Source organism: Tyto alba, unplaced genomic scaffold (genome assembly GCF_018691265.1).
Source record: "Tyto alba isolate M040663 unplaced genomic scaffold, T.alba_DEE_v4.0 Super-Scaffold_39, whole genome shotgun sequence".
Classification (NCBI taxonomy): domain Eukaryota; kingdom Metazoa; phylum Chordata; class Aves; order Strigiformes; family Tytonidae; genus Tyto; species Tyto alba.
The window spans coordinates 7,809,066-7,828,775 of NW_024881314.1; the positions used below are offsets into that span (position 1 = coordinate 7,809,066).

At 47.5% G+C, this 19,710-nt stretch overlaps 1 protein-coding gene across 4 annotated transcripts in view; it reads left to right on the forward strand.

Annotated features, from left to right (window-relative positions):
* Window positions 1–16,440, forward strand: part of TMEM94 (transmembrane protein 94) — a 49,860-nt gene extending 33,420 nt beyond the window's left edge. For 3 of the 4 annotated variants that reach the window (XM_033002336.2, XM_033002334.2, XM_033002337.2), the window contains 17 exons: window positions 505–678; window positions 3,927–4,029; window positions 5,216–5,433; window positions 6,658–6,839; window positions 7,015–7,153; window positions 7,784–7,899; window positions 8,762–8,861; window positions 10,327–10,435; window positions 10,979–11,168; window positions 11,710–11,787; window positions 12,166–12,251; window positions 12,820–12,901; window positions 13,224–13,378; window positions 13,701–13,795; window positions 14,951–15,044; window positions 15,298–15,468; window positions 16,313–16,440. In XM_033002336.2, the coding sequence (XP_032858227.2) occupies window positions 505–678; window positions 3,927–4,029; window positions 5,216–5,433; window positions 6,658–6,839; window positions 7,015–7,153; window positions 7,784–7,899; window positions 8,762–8,861; window positions 10,327–10,435; window positions 10,979–11,168; window positions 11,710–11,787; window positions 12,166–12,251; window positions 12,820–12,901; window positions 13,224–13,378; window positions 13,701–13,795; window positions 14,951–15,044; window positions 15,298–15,468; window positions 16,313–16,385 (2,165 nt within the window). In that variant the 3' untranslated portion in view covers window positions 16,386–16,440. The remainder of the gene's footprint in view (window positions 1–504; window positions 679–3,926; window positions 4,030–5,215; window positions 5,434–6,657; window positions 6,840–7,014; window positions 7,154–7,783; window positions 7,900–8,761; window positions 8,862–10,326; window positions 10,436–10,978; window positions 11,169–11,709; window positions 11,788–12,165; window positions 12,252–12,819; window positions 12,902–13,223; window positions 13,379–13,700; window positions 13,796–14,950; window positions 15,045–15,297; window positions 15,469–16,312) is intronic. The other variant, XM_033002335.2, reaches the window with a different exon arrangement.
* The last annotated feature ends 3,270 nt before the right edge of the window (window positions 16,441–19,710 follow it).

Here is a 19,710-nt window from a genome sequence, read left to right on the forward strand (position 1 = left end):
TGGTATTCTCTGGCTTGAGTCTGCCAATCTCATCAGGAGACAAAGAATACCTGCTAATGGATAGATAACTGCCCTGTCTTTACAGTAATGCTTTAACAGGAGTTGGAATATATGATTTGAGATGTGAGGTACCTCAGCTCATTTTATAGATGGGAAAACCAAGGCATAGGGGAGATAAGAGGTTAGAGGTAACACTAGGGTTAAAACCTGGAAGCTCTTGAACCCACTTCTGTGTCTGTCCTTCAGTGTCACAGTTCCTCTCTTTAATGAACCAGAAGCATGAAAGCTGTAATTACTAATAACATCTAGTTCTTCTGAATGTTTTTCATCATAGATCATAGATCTTGAGCTATCTTGGTATAGATGCAAAGTGAGCACCTACCTGTTGCTGGGGACATGTCAGAATGAGCGCAGGCAAAGCGAGTGGGACAAAAGCAGGAGAGAGTCCCTTTCTTTTGCTTTGGTTAGAGCCTAATTTTTCACTTCCTTGTGTTTACATTTCAGGTTTCACTCCAGGTGCTAAAGATCTTTTCAAGCAGGAGAACTATTTGGCCTTGTACCGCTTGCCAAGCGATGAGATGGTTAAAGAAACAATCCTGGGGAAGCTTTCATCGATCACCAAGAGAAGACCACCCCTGAGCCACATGATTAACCTTTTTGTGAAGGACACCACTACCAGTAAGGCTGCCTGTTTCTTTGAGCATCTGCTTGGTACAGGAGGACCTTTTCTGCAGAGACCTGAGAAAACATCAGACTGGAATAGTCTGGAGTTCCTGTGGGGTGATAGCATTGCTCTGCCCACGGCCAGTGTAGATATGCTCAACAAACCTTAGTGATCAGTGCTGTGGCATACTGAGGGAGGGGTTCTTCCCAGCTCTGGCTCACTCCAGGATCATAAATCATTTTTTTAAATGATCTTAGATAACACATAGTAAACCTATTTTCTGGGGCCAAATGGCAGTGCAGAGCAAGGTGGGAGTTTTATTGCGTTTTGAATAGACTTCATTATGGTAGTGAAACTGATACTGCACTGGATTGAATACTACTCAGGGTTTTAGCTAGGGATGCTCATTCTTCTGATAACCCAAATCATAAATCATTATCTTTGTGAGTTGTCTAGTATATTGCACACTCTATTTCTATATTGCATACTGATAAGAAAGCACAGAAATCCAGTGCAAACTCATGGTGACCATGAATACAACACCTGAAGCCATGCTGACTTCTCCATGCCTACTCCTTCCTATTCTAATAGGAATGAGCTGGGATGGAAAGGACATATAGCTGGGCACTGTGAGGTCTTAAAGCACCTTAGCAAGATTTAATGGCTTGCCTGTCAGAGCTCTTAGCCTCTTCATAATACCTTAAATTGGCTGAACTTGGCTCTCTGGAGTTGACATATGTTCAATATTGAATCTGAAATATGATTATTATGATGACCAGAGATTTACTAGGTAAACTGTATTCTCTTGCCCAATTCTTCTTAAATCTGTACCTTAATCTGGGGAGGAGCTTTTTCATTTGCCCTGGTTGCTGCTATCTTGCCTTTGAGAGCAAGAATTTTTCTGATACTGAGATTCTTAGTGTAGGGAAAAACCGTTAACATTGCCTCATTTCAACTCCTTATCCTCATTTTTAAATGGTTTAGTTTAAAAACCCGGAGCTCAGACGAATACATGTGTGATCTGGATTATGCTGTCTAGAGAAAATTCTAAGGAATTTTGCCAGCAGGGGTTAGTTAACTATTGGAACACCTCTCACTTGATAGTCTTGTCCCTTGAAACTTTCTTAAATGCATACAATCAGAAATAATGGATTATGCAGATAATATTGGGTTAATTGAGGTAAATTGTCTCTGTTTATGCAGATGAGTCAGACCAGGTGATCATAACTAATCTCTCTCGATACATTATTTGTGCATAAATCTTTGAATCCACCCACTTCCATGACGTGCTGAAGTCAAAGGGAGATACATAATAAATTCCACAGCTGTCGCAGAAATAGGAGGTAGCTTATCTGTATGTTCTCTTGCTATTCCGTTGAAATATGTGTCTCACCATCTGGCAGTGTTCATCCCAAATCCATAGTAACCACATGGAAATGAGAGGCTCACCGACATCTTCAGCAGAGTAAAATGACTTGGTACCACCTCTGTCTTCCTTTGCTATAGCTGCACTCTTTGATTCCTTTTTCTCTGTCTCACTGGCTTGGCTGTAGCAGCTTGGTTCTTCCTAATGAGTTCCAGCAGTCATGAATGGCTAGTCATACTCCCTGTCCTATTCATCAGTTTTCTCCCTTGTGCCAGGGAAATCCTGGCCTTCCAAGTTCATGATTTAGGAAGGGAAGAGGCTGACCTCACTTTACTGGCAATGACAGCTGAATGAACTCCTTCCAGTTTATAGTGTGTGCTGTCACTGTCATTTACCCCTTGGAAAGATTGTCCTGTAGGATGCTGATGATACTGAATGGGAAATGAATTGCAGTTTTGTCAGGCATAAACATAGGTACGTCTGTGCGTGTGGTCATCTGCAGGCTCTTGCTCCGTGTCCAGGACATGGTTTTGCATGAATCAATAAACATCTCTTGCTCCCTGTTTCCTAGCCAGGACTATCCGACTGGAGGAGCAAGGTGGGAAGGATTAGGTGTTTATACAATAAAATTAACCAGAGTTCTGCACAAGTACTCCTTTGTGTTCCTGAGACAGGCTCCCTCTTTCACACACAGCTTCTATTCGTCTTGGAGGTTTGTTATGCTGATAAACTTGGCGTGTGATGACTATTTATAGCAGAAAGCAGAGAGCTGCTATGTTTTGGAAAATCCTCTGATGTTCCTGAAGGTCCCTGCTTGGTTTGTGCATATGGATATTCTTGGCTCTTGATTTCACCAGCTAGTGTAGCATTTGCAGTTAGCAACAATGCCTGCAAGAAGCCTTTGGGCTCATTTTTCTTGGCAGTAATGTTTTTTTCATTAGATCAGCTTTGAAGCTGTTGGGGGCAAAGTCACAGAGCAGCTGGAGGAGGGAACCTAGACAGAGAGGTCTACGTGTGTGCAATGTTAATCTCTTGGTGCAAATGAAAGGAAGCAGGAAGCATGGAGGGGGAGGCAGCCCTGCATCCTTTAACTTGTGTCCTGTGCCTGAGACCTGCATCAGACAAGTGATATCACACACTTTATAATGCCTATGTCTACAAAAGGGAATAAAAGATTTTAAGTCTGTATTAAAGAGTAAAGTAGTGGAAGAAAAAAACAGGACAGGCTGTGGTGTCCATTGATTTTCAATTCTTCCCTGATCACAACATGAGTTACTTTTTTAGAGTCTGTTATGTTGAACTTTTGACCCATCCTGATTTAACACATTTTCAGGACCTTTTGTGAAACAGGCTGCTATCTAATGGGTCACACTGTTAAATTATCTTCTGTTACTTGAATGGAAGATATTCAAGAATAACTCTTACCCTCTAAATCCACACCTGGCCTAAAATTGAATGCACTTTCCAGTGCAGGCAGACTTTGATCCCCCCAGGCTCATCACTGGTGCTTGTACTCTCATGAGAAGAGGCACACAGAAATATCTTTTTCTTCTGCTCTGTTGGATACAGGAACAAGATATTATCCCACCTTTTGTAGAAGCAGGATTGTTACACAGTGTAAGGGGAGAATAGGAACTGACTATGTGGCTCACATTTTATTACAGCCTTGTTTGAACTCACAGTTCGACAAATAGCAGCTGAATACATATCATCCAGTCTTGAATAATTTCTCGATGGAGACTGAAGACTTTCAACAGAGGAAAGGGGATATCCGGAGTACATCAAGGCAGATTGTGGGAACACTTGCTTTTAACAAATAAGGGAACAGTTGATATGATATCCCTTTCCTGGGAGCCTGTATGTTTGATGCTGACTCATTGTTCTCCTACATTTCAGGCACTGAGCAGATGTTTTCTCATGGGACAGCTGACATCATCCTCGAGGCCTGCACAGACTTTTGGGATGGTACCGATATCTACCCCCTTTCTGGCTCTGACAGGTGAGCAGCTTTGTCATTTGGTGCATTGAGGAGCTGCAGTTAAATTGCTGCAGGAACCTGGTTACTCTTTGTTAAAATTCCCTTTACTGATGCTTGTTAAGCTATTTAATAGAAGCTTCAAGTAGGTTATGAACATGAGTCATCTCTGCTTATAATTAATTGTTACATGATTGTGGAATGTAAGACTAAGCTACTTCTTCCTGTATTTGTTAACATATTAGCCCCTTATAAGTGGAATCTGACTCTACTATGTAGTAGGACTGGAAATTATAATCAGATCGTATGCTGGTGGCAGAGAATTTTTTTTTTTGTCTTACATGAAATGCAAAGTGATCAATTCTACCTGCTGTTGACCGCTTCAAATCAGTCCACCACAATGCATCACACCCTTTTAGTCCTGCTGCACTACCTGACAGTGTTGCGTTTTCATCTACAGGCTAAATCTCTGTTCCTGCTATCAGAGCAGACCAGTAATGTTTAGTTTCACTGACTAGCAGCACATTGTTCTTCTAAGCCTGCTTATCATCAGGTGTAAGAAAACCCCCACTGGTCCTTTTTGGAATACTTATCATCCTAGAAGCCATTGAAAAATCCCATGTATAGTCTAATTTGTTACCTTTGTGAGTTCAGCATAGAGAAGGAACTTTACACTATTCCAGTGACAGAATATTGACTAAATGGAGACTTCACATACAGCTCCTGGGACCCAAACCCTGCAAGTGGATAGGAGAAAACTACTGTAACTATCTCTGCCATAGATACTGCTGCCAGAGTTGTAGTTCCTTCCTTGGTGTTTATCTCCCTGCAGATAAATTCTCTCTGACGGATTAAGCTTCTGCTGTCATGCAGTGAACTTATTTGGAGTCATCTGGTAGCCATATAGGGCATATTATATTAATAAGTGCATTCAAAGAGTACTGTGTTCATACTCATCAATCTGGTGAGCAAACAGAAATGTTCACCACTGCTCCTGTTGGAAAAGGTGTTTTTGTTGCCCTGTAGTGCCAGTAGATAAGAAAATGCAGAAACAGTAAGGAAAGGCTTTTTCAGAGTATGTGACCGCTCCTCATAGAATACATTTTTCCAGATACCCAGCTGGTGATTTCTACATTAAACTACAGTGTACGTTGCCAGAAATGCAGCACATTTCTGTTAACTTTGTCTATTTTTTGTCTCTTCTACATAGGAAGAAGGTGTTAGATTTCTACCAGCGAGCCTGCCTCTCAGGGTACTGTTCTGCCTTTGCGTACAAGCCAATGCATTGTGCCTTGTCCTCCCAGCTCAATGGCAAGTGCATAGAACTGGTGCAAGTCCCTGGGCAGAGCGCAATCTTCACATGCTGTGATCTTCCTGGGACAACCCCCATCAAACAGAACAGTCGGAGGAATAGCTGGAGCTCAGATGGTATATGTCTTCTCTGCTGTCTATAATAAAGTCTGTTGCTGGGCCAGGTGCTTGCTTTCTGATCAGTCTAGAGCTGTAAGAACGTTATTATTCAGAGTAGCAGATGGAACTTGAGAACTAAGGGTTTCTGAAGTAAATGCATTTCCAGAGGAAGTAATGATGTAGCAGCTGGTAGGTATGTTTCTAGTTAAGCTATTGAAGCTTGTGGAGAAATTCTTTTACTAGTGGGAAGTCTGTTTCTTAAATCAGGCAACCGAGAGTCAAGACTTCTGGGTATTTGCTATTTGTCTAACTTTATGGAAATCACATATGTTGAGTTTTTCAAAAGAATTAAATGTATGGTGGTATGCAACTATTCTCCCTTGATGGATTTTGTTGCTGTACTGAAGGAACTGATTCCCACTAGATGAATTGTACATCTCCAGAACAGCAATGTAAACTGAGAAATAAGCACATACTATTACATAAGTTCAAGAGGCTCTTTTGGAAAAGCAGTCTTAATCACTTTTTGCTTTGGTCTCCCATTCTGTAAAATGTGAATAATGGGGTTTCCAACAGCTGGGAGGCAGTTGTGCCAGTGTTTTCAAAACAGCTTTCAGTCCCACCCATGGCAAGCTTTGCAACTGTGTCAAGTGCTTTATTATTTTGTTCCTCATGCTGCATCCAGCTCCCATTCACCACAGGCTGATCTGGTGATGATGAAGGAACCCTGTCAGAGAGCCTTTTCAGGCTCTTTGGGAGTATCTGCAATGTCACTGGAGGGAACATGATCCAGTTCCTTTGCATCAGCCCCTCCTCCGATGCCACTATGCCTCAGCTAGACTTGCTGTGTTGTTTAAGCACAGTATGGCGTGTTTAAAATGCACATGTGAACATTATGCAGCATACATCCTGTACCTTTCTGCCTCAGTTTCTTGTGACTGATCCTTGTCTTCTATTTTGTCTTTTTTCCTTTCCATGCTCACTGTTTCACGCTTGTATTCTTGGTCGCATATGTGGGGATGTCCTGAAACCGCTTCTGTGACTGGGTATGCTGGGACAAATGAATATCTCTTCATCTTTCCTCCTTTATATGTGTGCGTGTGTACCTGCATGTTTCTGTGTATCTGGGTGCTGTGTCCTTGGATGTTATCTTGGTGGCCTCTCCCACCATGTGTACTTTGCCCGATGCATGCGTGGCCCCTTGTGTCTCAATGTGATTGCGTGTTGTTTGCATGCCTGAAGAAGGGATTGGGGAAGTGATGGAGAAGGAAGACTGTATCCAGGCTCTGAGTGGACAGATCTTCATGGGAATGGTCTCGTCTCAGTATCAGGCCCGTCTTGACATTGTCCGCCTCATTGATGGATTGGTCAATGCCTGCATTCGTTTTGTCTACTTCTCCCTGGAAGATGAGCTCAAAAGCAAGGTAAGCTGTCTTTGCAAAACCCCCTGAACTTGCACGTCCCCTGGTTGTCTGACTGACTGGAGAGTTTAGCTCCAATGCAATATAAGGTTAATCTGATTCCACTACCTGATGGCATTGGTATACAATACTCCAGCCTGGGCAGCTACACTGAAATCTTTCATCTGCTCACCTACAGGTGTTTGCTGAGAAGATGGGTCTAGAGACGGGCTGGAATTGCCACATATCTCTAACGCCTAATGGTGATGTGCCTGGCTCAGAGATCCCTCCCTCTAGCCCCAGCCATGCTGGCTCTCTGCACGATGACCTACATCAGGGTGAGAGAACTGCGCCTAAGCCACTTTGAATGCCACTTGTTTCCTGGATGGTTCTTTTAAACCCATTCATAGGTTCCTGTGTCCTCACCAGATACCTGATCCTTCAGAGCTTTGAGCACAAAACTGGATGGGCCTGAGGTGTGTGTGTGTGTGTGAGTGAGAGCACCTTACATTTATAGCCTTTGTACCCAGTCAGCACCACAGTTGTTGGAAACAAACATCCTTCTGTGCACCAGCTGCTATGATTTTACAACTGCTCATTAGTGCTTTTGGTTCTTGCTGGGGCCCCTGGTCAAGCCACTGAGAGTCTCTTGCCTGTGCATTACTCTTTTTTCTTACTTCAGGTGGGATTTCTTTACTCTCTTCTTCCCCTTAAAGGAGAGCAGAACAGCTAAACCATCGTGCCTCAAAAGGGCAGAGACTAGGCTCACATATATACCTCTGAGCAGATTAGTCATCTAAAAATACTGCATTTTAGATGACTGAGTGGGATCTAAGTGTTGCTAACCTAGAAAATCAGGCCTCACGTTTCCTGGCTTCTGCAGCACCACGTGAATATACCATGTGGGTGGCACAGGGGTGGCAGAGGCAGATTTGTGCTTATTGTTTTGCTGCTTCTCTCTGCTCCAGTTTCTCGAGATGATGTGGAGGGACTTCTGCTGATGGAGGAGGAAGGGCACTCGGATCTCATCAGCTTTCAGCCAACAGACAGCGACATCCCCAGCTTCCTGGAGGACTGCAACAGGGTGAGGCCCCCTTTTCCTACACACCTTGTGCTGTTGTCATGGTCAGCAGTATCACCTCTTCACTCCCAGAGGGAATTCCTTTTTTAAGCAGATTGACTGACTGGTTTGCATTGGGACTCCTGATTTCCCCCACCCTCTTCCAACTTGGTGTCTAGAGCCTGGGAAGTTTGGGATTCTCTCAGTTAATCCCTTTTGCTGAACAGGCCTTTCTTTGGAGTTTAGGAATGGAGATGACCACACATGGGGTAGCCTTGAAAGCTACATCTCAGTCCATCTGGGTCCCCTTCCCATGTGTGGGGCAGGGAGTGGGAACATCCCCACATTCCATGCAAACAGAAGAAATTCTATCTCTCCTCCTGCCTCATAAAGAACTCAGACATTCTCAGAGGTTACAGGCCTATGAGATAGATGCAGATTTAAAAAATAAGTAAGAAAATCTACTAGGCCTGGTTTTAGAAAGCAAGAACTGTTCCCTTGCTGTGTTGATGTGGCTGCAATTAAAATAGATCTGGTTGCTGGGAGACAGCACTTAGTCTCTGACTAGATTCTCCACACAGGTGAAAAGTCCTTAGAAATCCTTGAGCACAGGTTTATCATGCTGATCTTACAAACCCTGAGGGCAAGCACAGACAGCCTGGCTGTCAGTGTAGAACTTCAGCAGGAAACTTTTTACAGTGGCTTGGGACTGTTTGCAGGGACATCGATTTGTGTCTGATCTTGAAGTTGCATAATTCTGGGAATTTGTATCTGATCTTGAAGTTGCATAATTCTGGGAATCCTAATTCTAATTTCAGCAGTTTCCTCTGAAATGCCTCTCCCACACACGTGCTCCCCTGCTTAGTCTCTTCATTCTCTTTTTCAGGCCAAACTCCCACGGGGGATCCACCAGGTGAGACCTCACCTGCAGAACATAGACAATGTGCCTTTGCTGGTGCCCCTCTTCACAGACTGCACCCCAGAGAGTAAGTGGCACAGAGCCTAGGTCTGCCCATGAATACCTTCCCCATCTACTTGCTCTGGCCCACCTGGGTGTGGACATGGGTGAAGGGGATACAGTCCAGAAATCTAAAAGGGCATTTTGATATTAATGATCCTCTGCTGCTACCTGTGGGAAGCCAGGCGCTAACTTCATTTTAATGCAACTGTTCCCTAGCTACAGAATTGGGCTAAGAACCACTCCTTTCAATTTGCATTTAGAAGAGACACAAAAGCAAACATCCAAAATGCTACTGCCTTTCATTAAATAAGCATTATCGGTGTGCTGGGAGACTTTGATCTCTGCTCAAAACTCTCTCTGCCTTATGTAAGTCATAAATCACTTCCCAGAAGAATTTTGTTCTAGCTGTTGCTGTTAACACCTTCGGCTGCTTTGCAGAGTTTTTGATTGCAGAGACCAGAAAGGACAAAATTTCTTTCTTTTGAGATATACTATTTTATCTAAGAAAGGAGCCGAGTGCTCAGCTGGCTAATATCTGTCTAGTCTACAGTAAAAGTGCTAAGCGTTATGATTTGGCATTTTAGGTACCTCTGGGCACAGTTCACAGAGTGCCAGTGAGAATAAGTTACAGCCCAGTCTGCCCAAGCAGTCAATGTCCAGTAGATTTCCTCTTTATTTCCAAGAGAGGTGGCAGTTCCCCACTTGATCTAAGCCCTTGCGGTGCTACAGATCTGGGTGCACCAGTCACTTAGGTAACTTGTTTACACAGGAATCTGCAGAGGGTGTTTTTTTTGGTTTTTTTTTTTTTTTTTTTTTTTTCCTGGAGCATTCTAGAAAATTCATATACACACAAAGCACTGTGCATAGAGCTACAGAAGAAAAATCTGATCAAACAGCAGCTTTGATTTAGAGGCCTCAGGACAGTGTTGATAAGATTAATGAAGGTTAGATGTTTAGATGTAGTGGTGGGAGTACAGGAACAGTATGGCTAAGTGTGGCACTGCTTTTGGAGTGGTTTGTTACATTCCCTCTGTTCCTTTAGACTTGAAACAGTAGTGATGTGCTGCTGAGCAGAATTTAAAACTGTGTATTAATTTTAGGTTTGTATTTAGGTTTATCTAATTTCTGCTGTTTTATAGCAAGGCCATTTGATGCTGAAGCCATCTGTATTATATACCTAGGCTATACCTACAGCTCTTGTCTGAAAGAGATGTGCTGGAGGTGCAAATCTCTAGGTTACAATTCTGTGAATCATAGCTCAGTTCCTGCAGGAGGCAGGTTTACAAGACACTTAAACTGCAATTAATTAGGTGTCTAATTGTGTACTTTGACTTTGGATGCACTATATACATGACTGATGAATAGCAGTTGGGGCAATTTTAAAAGATCTGACAGCTTGTTGTCCACACTGGAAAGGGTATGTGAAGTACTGCATCTTTGTGTGCATAATGAGATTAATGCACTGTCTTTCTCCTTCTGTCCCTCTGCAGCCATGTGTGAGATGATCAAAATCATGCAGGAGTACGGGGAGGTGACTTGCTGTCTGGGAAGCTCTGCCAACCTGCGGAATAGCTGCCTCTTCCTGCAAAGCGATATCAGGTGGGCCAAGATAGACTCCTCCAGCTGCCTTTGCCTTAAGCATAGCAAGAGCCCAGCCATGGTCTCACCAGACCTGTGGCTGGTGCAGGAGGATGCTCACAGTTGTTCTGCCCATTACTAGCTGCATTTGTCTCCATAAGGGTGGTAATGGATGGGATGACTTACCTATATCCCTTGACACCTAGAGATATTTCTCTCCATCTCTGAAAGGAAGATGCTACTCTTTCATGCTGAACTATCGTGCACCAACTGGCATTATAGACGCTTCTCATTGGGTTAAAAAGTGGAAGTGCGCCTCTGGATCAGCCAATTTGTTGACCTTGAGCCACAAACCAATGAACAAAATATACTCATTGTTTCTCTGGGAATAACTGACAGTCTAGAACGATTCATCCTAAATTCATGTCACAGCTCAGGACTTCTCTACAAGTGAGGTAGATAGAGGTGACATTGCACAGCACAACTTTACAAGCGGGACTGCAGTGAAACAGTTTCTCCTCTGGGATGAGGACTCTTACTAATGCTTCGGTGTTCTCCTTGCAGTATAGCACTGGACCCTCTCTACCCATCTCGCTGCTCCTGGGAGACTTTTGGCTATGCCACCAGCACCACCATGACTCATGTCTCTGATGAGCTCACCCCACTGCAGCTCTCAGGGCAGCTCAACAGTCTGCCTTGCTCCATGTCCTTCCGCCAAGAAGAGAGTACCAGCATCATCAGGCTTATAGAACAGGTAAGCCAGGCATATCCCTCTCTGCCTACAGCTCACAAAGAGCAAAGCTAGAAGCTCTTGTGAGCATTCTTGTTGAGTTGTCCACAGTAAGCTGCCAGCATTAGCTTTGCTCATGTCTCCTGTCCTTTGTTCAGGAAGCACAACAGAGATACTCTTCCTGCCCAGCCCTACCTATCCAAGGTGTAAGGGGATGGTTTGGGAACGGTGCCTTGTGGCAACAGAACACAGATATCGTTCAACTGGATAAAGTATAAACTAGCAGAGATCCCTAGCCAGGCAACAGTGCAGTGCTAAGGAGAAGTGTTACCCCAGAAAAGCCAGGAGGTTTAAGCAAACTTAGCCCTTGGCTAAATTCTGCCCTTCCTTTGCAATTTCTACATCTAGGCCAGAGACCTTCCCCTTTTGCTTACAGTGTGTCCAGATCCTCTCCCCTCCCACTTCCCCTGCAGGCCACATGTTTTGCCCCTGCCTGCCAATAATTGCTCTTGGCTGATAACTGCTCCCATCGCAGCAAGGGCTGAGGGCTTGTGCTTCCTTCCAGGCCAGGCATGCAACGTATGGGATCCGCAAGTGTTTCCTCTTCCTGCTGCAGTGCCAGCTGACCTTGGTTGTCATTCAGGTGAGTCCTGGCCTGGCCAGGGACAGCATTTAGCTCAGAGGACAGGAGTGCTAGCGTGGATATGGGTGACTGCAGTGGGGCAGCCTTGTGAGAGGAAGGCAGCCTTCAGTCAGGTTTACAGATGGAAACTCTGATCTCAGCCTGCGTTGCCCCTTCTCCCTGACACTTCTACAGGGCTTTCCCTTCAAACCCTTTTTCCCCTGGAGGAAAGCGTCCCCTGCAGCACCTGCCTCAGCAGCCTGGAACACGTGGCGGGACTGTGCAGTGGCAGCCTAGTTACCAGCTCATCCCAGTGTTTTGGGGGAGGACAGTGGCATCTTAGTTAACAAGACAGTCGAACACTGCTCATGCTCTTCACTCTGGATTGTTCCTGTCTAGTTCCTCTCCTGTCTGGTGCAGCTGCCCCCCATCCTCAGCACCACAGACATCGTGTGGCTCTCCTGTTTCTGCTACCCACTGCTCAGGTGAGTCTCTCAGACAGGGTAGAATCTCCTGCCTCCCACCCACAGGATGCACAGACCAGTCCCCCAGCCTCGTAGTGTCCATGTTGAGAGCTAACATCACCCACAGCATGCTAAGAAGGCAGCAAGGATTCTTCCAAGCACCTGCTTTGTCAAGCTGCTTAGAAACACTGATAGAAGCATTTGTGTGCTGCTGTGTTAGCCCTGCCAGCTGTTGAATAGTTGCTATTATCTTGTACCTTGAACCTCCAGCTGAAAATCATCTTTAATCCTGATACTGTTGCAGTGCCTGGAGTGTGACGGAGAGCCTAGGGTGTTTTGACAAGGCCAGGTTACCACGGGTGGGTAGGGTACACTTCCCCATCACATATTTGGAGGTCACCTCTCTCCCTGTCTGTACCTGCCATGAGTGACACCTTTTACAGCATACGCTTAAGGCAGTGGCCAGATAAGTGACAATGCTCCAAGCAGTCCAAGAAAGTTATTTGCATTCAAATGTTAGACACAGATGAAAAAGTAATAGTTCTGGTGCCCGAACTTGCTACTGAGAGACTAACTTACCTTTCTCCAGCATCTCACTCCTGGGCAAGCCTCCCCACAGCTCCATCATGTCCATGGCAACAGGAAAAAACTTGACTTCCATTCCTAAGAAGGTAGGTGGCACATCAGACTAAAATTGTTCACACATTTTTCTCTTCTACTTTATCCCAGTGTTGGTCCATAGCTGAGGCCCTGTGCCTTCCCAGCTTGCTTCATAAATTGATCCATGGCATGAGCCATGCTATCCAAAAGCCTGGCATGGACAGAAAGGGAATCCCTTAGTGCTAGCATGCCTCCAGGGCAGATCCACAGTGCAGCATCTCATCTGTACTACAGCTTGTCTTCTGCAGCCACTGATTCCCTGCTGGTTCATGCAGGGGGAAGTTGGGCCAGTGACATGCCCATGTCATCCTCCTGCCTCTCCCTTATTCACAGACTCAGCACTACTTCCTGTTCTGCTTCCTGCTGAAATTCAGCCTGACCATCTGCTCCTGTCTCATCTGCTTCGGGTTCACGCTGCATGAGTCCTGCAAAGAGGTGAACACTACCAGCCTCAATCTCACAGCCTGCTCCTCCATCATGCTGCACAGGTGAGGAACTGAGCCTGGCATACCCTACCCTCACCCTGCAGGGCCTGTTGCTCTTCCCCTTCCCAGGTAGAACTGATTCCCCTCTAACAAGCTTCAGACTCTTGCATGATCAGCTGTAATAGCTATGCAGAGGGCTGGGTGCTCTCCCCACAGCCTTGACAATTGCATCTTTGCTCACTGTTGCCTCCTGGTACTAGGACAGCCTGGCTCCAAGCTCACACTTAGTTCTCCCAGCTGTCAGAGGAGGACATGGCCCTGGTGGGAACAGGTCAGGCAGTAAGTCCCCACTGTTGACTTTTTCCTGTGTCATCTCCTTTACTAGCAATACTGATGGTGCTCCTGACTGGTTTGGAACATTTTCCAATGCCCTTCTTGTAGCCCAGAAGCTCACAGCTGGCCTGATTGTTTTACACACAGGTAAGTTCCTGTTCCCAGACCCCCAATTCCCCACCCTGAGGGAAAACCTGCACCCTTTACCTCTTTTTTTACCCTCTGTACCAGAACACAAACTCCCTGGTAGAAGCAGACACTGCAGTGGGCTCTCAGCACAGGCATAAAGCCCCTTGTCTTACTAAACATTGACCTAACTGATTAAAGGCAGCACCTTCAGAGCTGATTCTGCTTCCTACCAGCCTGGTGAAGTGCCGATTCCTTTCCAGTCTTACCAGAAGAACAGCATCCTGCAGCTCTCCAAAACTGTCCCCGTCCTCAGAAGTCCTTATGTGCCTGCTGCCATTCTGTGAAGCACACCACTTACTTTCCCCAAACAGCACTGGTGCAGCTATGACTCCCTGAGAGCTGGAAGCCTTTTTAAACCCTCTGGAGGGGTGGAGAGCTCTCTCCTGGCTGACACTCATCACCTGCATGTGATTGCTTGGCAGAGTAGGTCCAGCTGCTCTCTGCTGGGTCTCTGCTGTCTTTCCACCATGTCGTGTGGGCTGTGCCTTGGTGCCAGGCAGAGCATTGAATGCTGAGATGTACAGGGTGTCCAGGCCAACAGAAATACTTCCTGATCTGAGAGGCAGGCCCACTCTGAAGACAGGTAGTGTGCATTACTGTTTTATGTCCTTCAGACCACTGAGGCTGGGCAGGAATGCTCTGTCTGTCAGGTGAGAAATTCTGTTTTGAAGAGCCCAAGCAAAAGCTGAGTAAATGCTCTGTCCTGTGCAGACAGCTCAGGGTCTCTGGCTAAATATCTTTCTTTCTCTGAGCTGAAGCTTTCCATTGGTGCAGGCCTGCGGTGACCCAAATACAAGGGCAACCCCGCTCACCTTCCACTCCCTATTTCTGGTCCTTTGCCTGATCTGTTTTAGCATGCCAGGCTGTGAACCAACCTTGGCATCCCCACAGTGAGTAATCCTGTGCAGTACTGCTACTGCGCTCCCCCCTGCCCTGCATATTTGAGGACTTGGAATTACTGTGGGGACCCCGTTCTGAAAGGACTTTGAATGAAAGGTTGGTTTCAGGGACACAAACCCCATATCCTTTGGAGTAATAGCTGTTGATATACACTGTAAAGTGTTGTATCTGTGTGTGATGCTAAATAACCCCGTCTTCCATCTGTCCCCATAGTGTTCATATCCATCACCCACGTCCATCGCACCAAGCCATTGTGGAAGAAGAGCCCCCTCTCCAACCGGTGGTGGACGCTCACTGTGGCTGTTGTGTGAGTATCCCTAGTCCCCAGTGAAGCACTCCAGAATGCTGGAGGCAGGGAAGGAGGGCTCTAGACCTGCTCCTGCACCAGTTTTCCTATAAAGGAGAATTATAGTACCTGGCAATTGTTCTCCACTGCTCAGTTGGTAAAGGGTCTCTGTTGTGAACCCAGGAGTGTTACATCTAGGCCTGAACCCTGATCTGCAGATCCTGGGAAGCTTATGAGCTCTGCTGAGATTTGTTGTCTCTGTTTATGATCTTAGATTGCTGGGGCAAGTGGCACAGACTGTGCTGGACCTGAAACTCTGGGAAAACCTCAGTTCTTCATTGACCTTTAACCATGTTTCCATCTCCCCGGTCTCATGGCTCCTGGGTTTCCTTTCCTTGGTCCTTGTAGTTATCATCAATGAGATTGTCAAGCTGCATGAAATCAGGTATGGGGGTAGTAGGGAAAATGGGGAAAAAGGGCTGGTGCCTTGCTCCAGCCTGGCCTTGAGCTGCAGAAAAATGATGCACAGGGAACAGGGTGGGGAATAAAAAGGAAAAGATGATTGCATTGTGTAAATCACCTGGCTATTGTGTGCAAGCCATGTTCCACCTCTCAGGGAGGAAGCGCAGGGGAGGAAAGAGGGTCAGGAAAGGGCAGTGGCAGTGATTGGGAGCAGGAAGGGAGACCAAAATTTCCTTATCTCAAACCAATGAGAGGGAGACAGCCAAAGTCTATGAAATACCAGTGTGGAATTGGAGAGGGCTGTTCTCTCCATCTCATCCCATGAGGACAGAGAGGCATTGAATCACAGCAGAGGAAATACGTCTTCACACAGTGCCTGGACTGTGGGACTCATTTTCACGGGAAGCAACTGAAGCCAAGAATTAGTAGCAGGCAAAGTGACTGGCTGTTCTTCCTAGCACAGGGAGCAGCCGGAGCTGGGAGTTAACGCTAATGAGCACTGATTCAGGAAATGGGTTGGTGAGGAAAAGCAGCGGGGAATACAGAGGACCCTGATGGGGACAGAGCCGCTGCTCTGTTCCTGGGAAGGATTTCTGGACCTCTCCTTGCTGTCTCGTGGCCCTGGAGATGAGGCTTGGCTGGAGGGGGTAGGACTGGGACCATGGGTTCCTCTCTGGATTCGATTCCCCACCCAGGCTAGAACAGGGCCCAGGCCAGGGGCTTCTCTGCTTCTTGGAGCTGTGCAGCTCTGGAATTGCAGTGGGGCAGCCTTGCTTGCTTTTCACCCCTCCACATACTGACTCTCTTCTTCCTTCTGCCTTCTCCAGGGTCCGGGTCCGTTACCAAAAGAGGCAGAAGTTGCAGTTTGAAACAAAGCTGGGGATGAATTCGCCATTTTAAGCACTCCCAGCTCAAGTTCCCTGGAGCCAGGGCCACACAGCCGCATCCTGCACTGAGAGAGTGGCTGCACCAAAGGCTCGGGGAGTTTTCCCTCACACATGCAAACCAGGCAGCCTCCTTGCAAAACTACATCAGCACCTTCCAGGGGGCCCCGGGCAGGGCACTGCTATCAGGATCCCCCAGCAGGTGTGCAGCCTCTCCCCAGCCTGCTAGAGTACCCTCAAAGGCACCTGCAAGCTCAGGTGGCTGCTCAGGCTGCTCTTCCTTTATTTATTTATTACTAGAGGTTTTTGTTAATATCATGGTGACGCTGAAATGAAGTGACTCCTTCCCTTGATGTGAGCAGATGGGTTTCCTGGACCTGGCAGGAGAACCTGGGGCCAGCACGTGAGACATAGGGCTACTGAAGCAAGAGATCTCTATTGAAAACCATTTTGTTTTTCCATCTGTACGTGCTCTCCTGGGTGATGCGTGTATGTGCATGCCTGTGCCTGCCCTCACCCACCTCCCTGTCCCTGGGTCCTGGGGCAAAGGAGCCATCTCTCTCACAGCTCCAGGAGTGCTGGGTGCCAGGTGAGGACTGGAACTCACATTCCCGAGGGGACAGGGGGAAGGGTCTCTGGCAGGGTGCTGAGAAAGCCCCGGCGATGGCCAGGCTGTGCCAGGCCTGCCCTCTAGCGTTATTGCTGTAGTCATATGCTGGCTGTTAAGTGCTTTGAGAGAAGAGGGATGAGATAAGGCTTTAAGAAAAGCTGTCTGCATTTGACCCTAGTGATCTGGTGCAGAGGGAGTCAGGAGGGCAGCTCTGCCTGCCCGCAGGGAGTCAGCAGGGCTCAGCTTCCTCCAGCCCTGTTGAACCAGCTCTTACCTGCTTTAACAACTCCCGGAGAGGTTTATAACTGTCCTCAGTTTTGTGATTGGAATTGCCTTTCTGCTTCAGTGAAATACCTGCTTGAGAGAGCCCTAGCTAGAGATAAAACCTGAGACCTGCCTATCCTGCTGTGGAGGGAAGGGGATGTCCTTCCAGGCAGAATATCTGTATCTTGCAATTGTGACTAACGCAGAGCTCGTGCACGGTTCCTTTCCAGTCCTGGGACTGTGCTGCATCTGGTACTTGGTCTCCAAGGAACAGAGAAACCACCCTCATCGTGTCTTTCTTTGGTCGTGTTTGGAAGTCTCTTCCCCACCATGCTGCTGCCCTCACATCTGTTCCCTGTTTTTCTGGAGGTCTCTTCTTCATTTGACTGGGGGAAACCTTCCCCTGAGGGCAGCTGCAAACCATGATTTGCCCCAGTGCAGCACACGTGCTCTTGAGCTCTGAATAGACCCCAGCTGTACTGGGAGCACTGGTTCTGTTGTGGGCTGGACAGTTGAGGGCCACACAGCAGCACCCAGGCTTGGCTACTGGAATAGTGGCAGCTCATGGAGATGTTGAGTCCCTTCCTAGCTCTAAAAACTGGCTAAAGCTGGTAAATCCTGGCACTGATTTCTCCCAATATTAACACTACAGTAGACAGCTGTTACTTCCCCTTTGGTACCCAAGACTAACAAATGGTTGCTGGTCCTTCCCTGGCGGGCAGGGAGCTGGCTGGGAACCCCCAAGCTCTGCCCTGCTGCTCCACTTTGTCTTCCTTACATTTCAGCATAACCAGAGAGCATGCACTGTGTGTCTAAGCAATACCCTTCTCCCTGCTGTGGGTCTTGTAAGACAGCAAAGCAGGGGTCCAGCCAGCCTCTGAGCTCTGGGGACAGATGGAGGATGCTGGAGGGGGCAGCTGGGGTGTTCAGAGGCCTGGACCCTGTTCCTACAGCTACAGAGCGCACGTTTAGATTCCGTGCTGCTGGCAGGGTCGCATGGGACAGGGAGCCAGCAGCTCACTGGGGAAACACAGGGCTGCTCTCCTGCAGAGCAGCAGTACCAGGCCACTCCTGCTTGCAGAGCGGGTCTGCTCACCACTGCCAGCTAGGCTGAGCTTTGCCTTCACTCCTCTCGGGCCTGCATTGCTGCCTGGCTCAGGGAGAACAAGCTGCATCTTTCTCAGTCTCACTTAATTCACTAACTGCCAGCTCCAGACCTGTTAGCCCTGGCACGTGAGAAATCAGCTTTTCTTTCTGATGCCAGGGTCGGCTAGAGGTGGGATGTGGCCTCCTCTGTGGCTGAGCTGAGCTGGAGTCAGAGGCAGCACGGAGCTGCTTACTGCTATTCCTGCAGAGCAACCTCTCCCCCGCCCCAGACATTAGCTCTTGCCCTGTCCCACTAACTGTTGTAGGTGATAAAAGGCAGCAGACACTGGGGCTTCCTGCTGGCCCCACCTTCCTTTAGAGGAGGCACCTCCAAGGTTTCCTTCTCTGGGTAATCACAAATGTTTATTTTCCTGCACCCTCCTTCCCCTGCTAGACTTGGAGGGAGCCGAGGCGTGTGAATGGAGCCTTTTGGATGGTCCTGCCAATACCACCCTTCCCTCGGCCACTGAGGTGTCCGAGGGTCAGGGCGCACGGCTTCAGAAAGAAATTTCCTACATCAAGATGTTTTTAAATGGTGTATATTTTATATTAAATTTTTGGGATGTATGTAAAAATATTTGATTTGTATTAAAACTTGTAAATTGTATAAAAAAAAAAAAAAGGAAACAAACCCAGACCCACACGCATCCAGTGTATGAACGGCAATAAATGATTGTCCACACACACGGAGTGGGAGGGAGTTTGCACCCAGCAAAGTGAGGGGGTGGAGGCGTGTTCGGCTGCTCCCGCCGTAGGGCCTGAGCCACCTGGTTCACCTGTTGTAGGGGCACAGCCCGAGAGCTTGGTGCTCCTGGGACCTGATCCTGAAATTTCTTCCCCACATTCTGCTCAGCTTTGGGCAAATCTGTCCAGCTCTGAATGCCTCTTCCTACGGAGTCACAGTCCGCTTACCTGGTGGTGGTCTGGGTCCCAGGCACGGCACACGGGGTTGTTCAGGCGCTGCTCCGGTCCTGGCTGGCGGCGCGGGTTGAAGCCCCGGGGCGAGCTGGAAGCCTGGGCTGCTGCTGCTGAGCAAAGCAGGACCTGGTGTCACTGCGGCCGCGCTCCCATCACCCAGGAGGACGGAGATTCTTTGCCTGGCAGGCAGGGCTAGTGGGCAGCGGGGCGCTGGAAGGTAAGTGTTGGTCCCCAGCACTCTCGCCACGTTACTGCCAGGGTGGTACGACCCAAACTGAACATTAACCTCGCTGGAGGTGACAGCGGGACTCTCGCCAGGGGAGATTATCTGAGGAGCCCAGATCTTAAGCACTCGAGGGGCAGGATAAAGCTGATCCTCAGCTTCGGAGTAGGAGACAAGCTT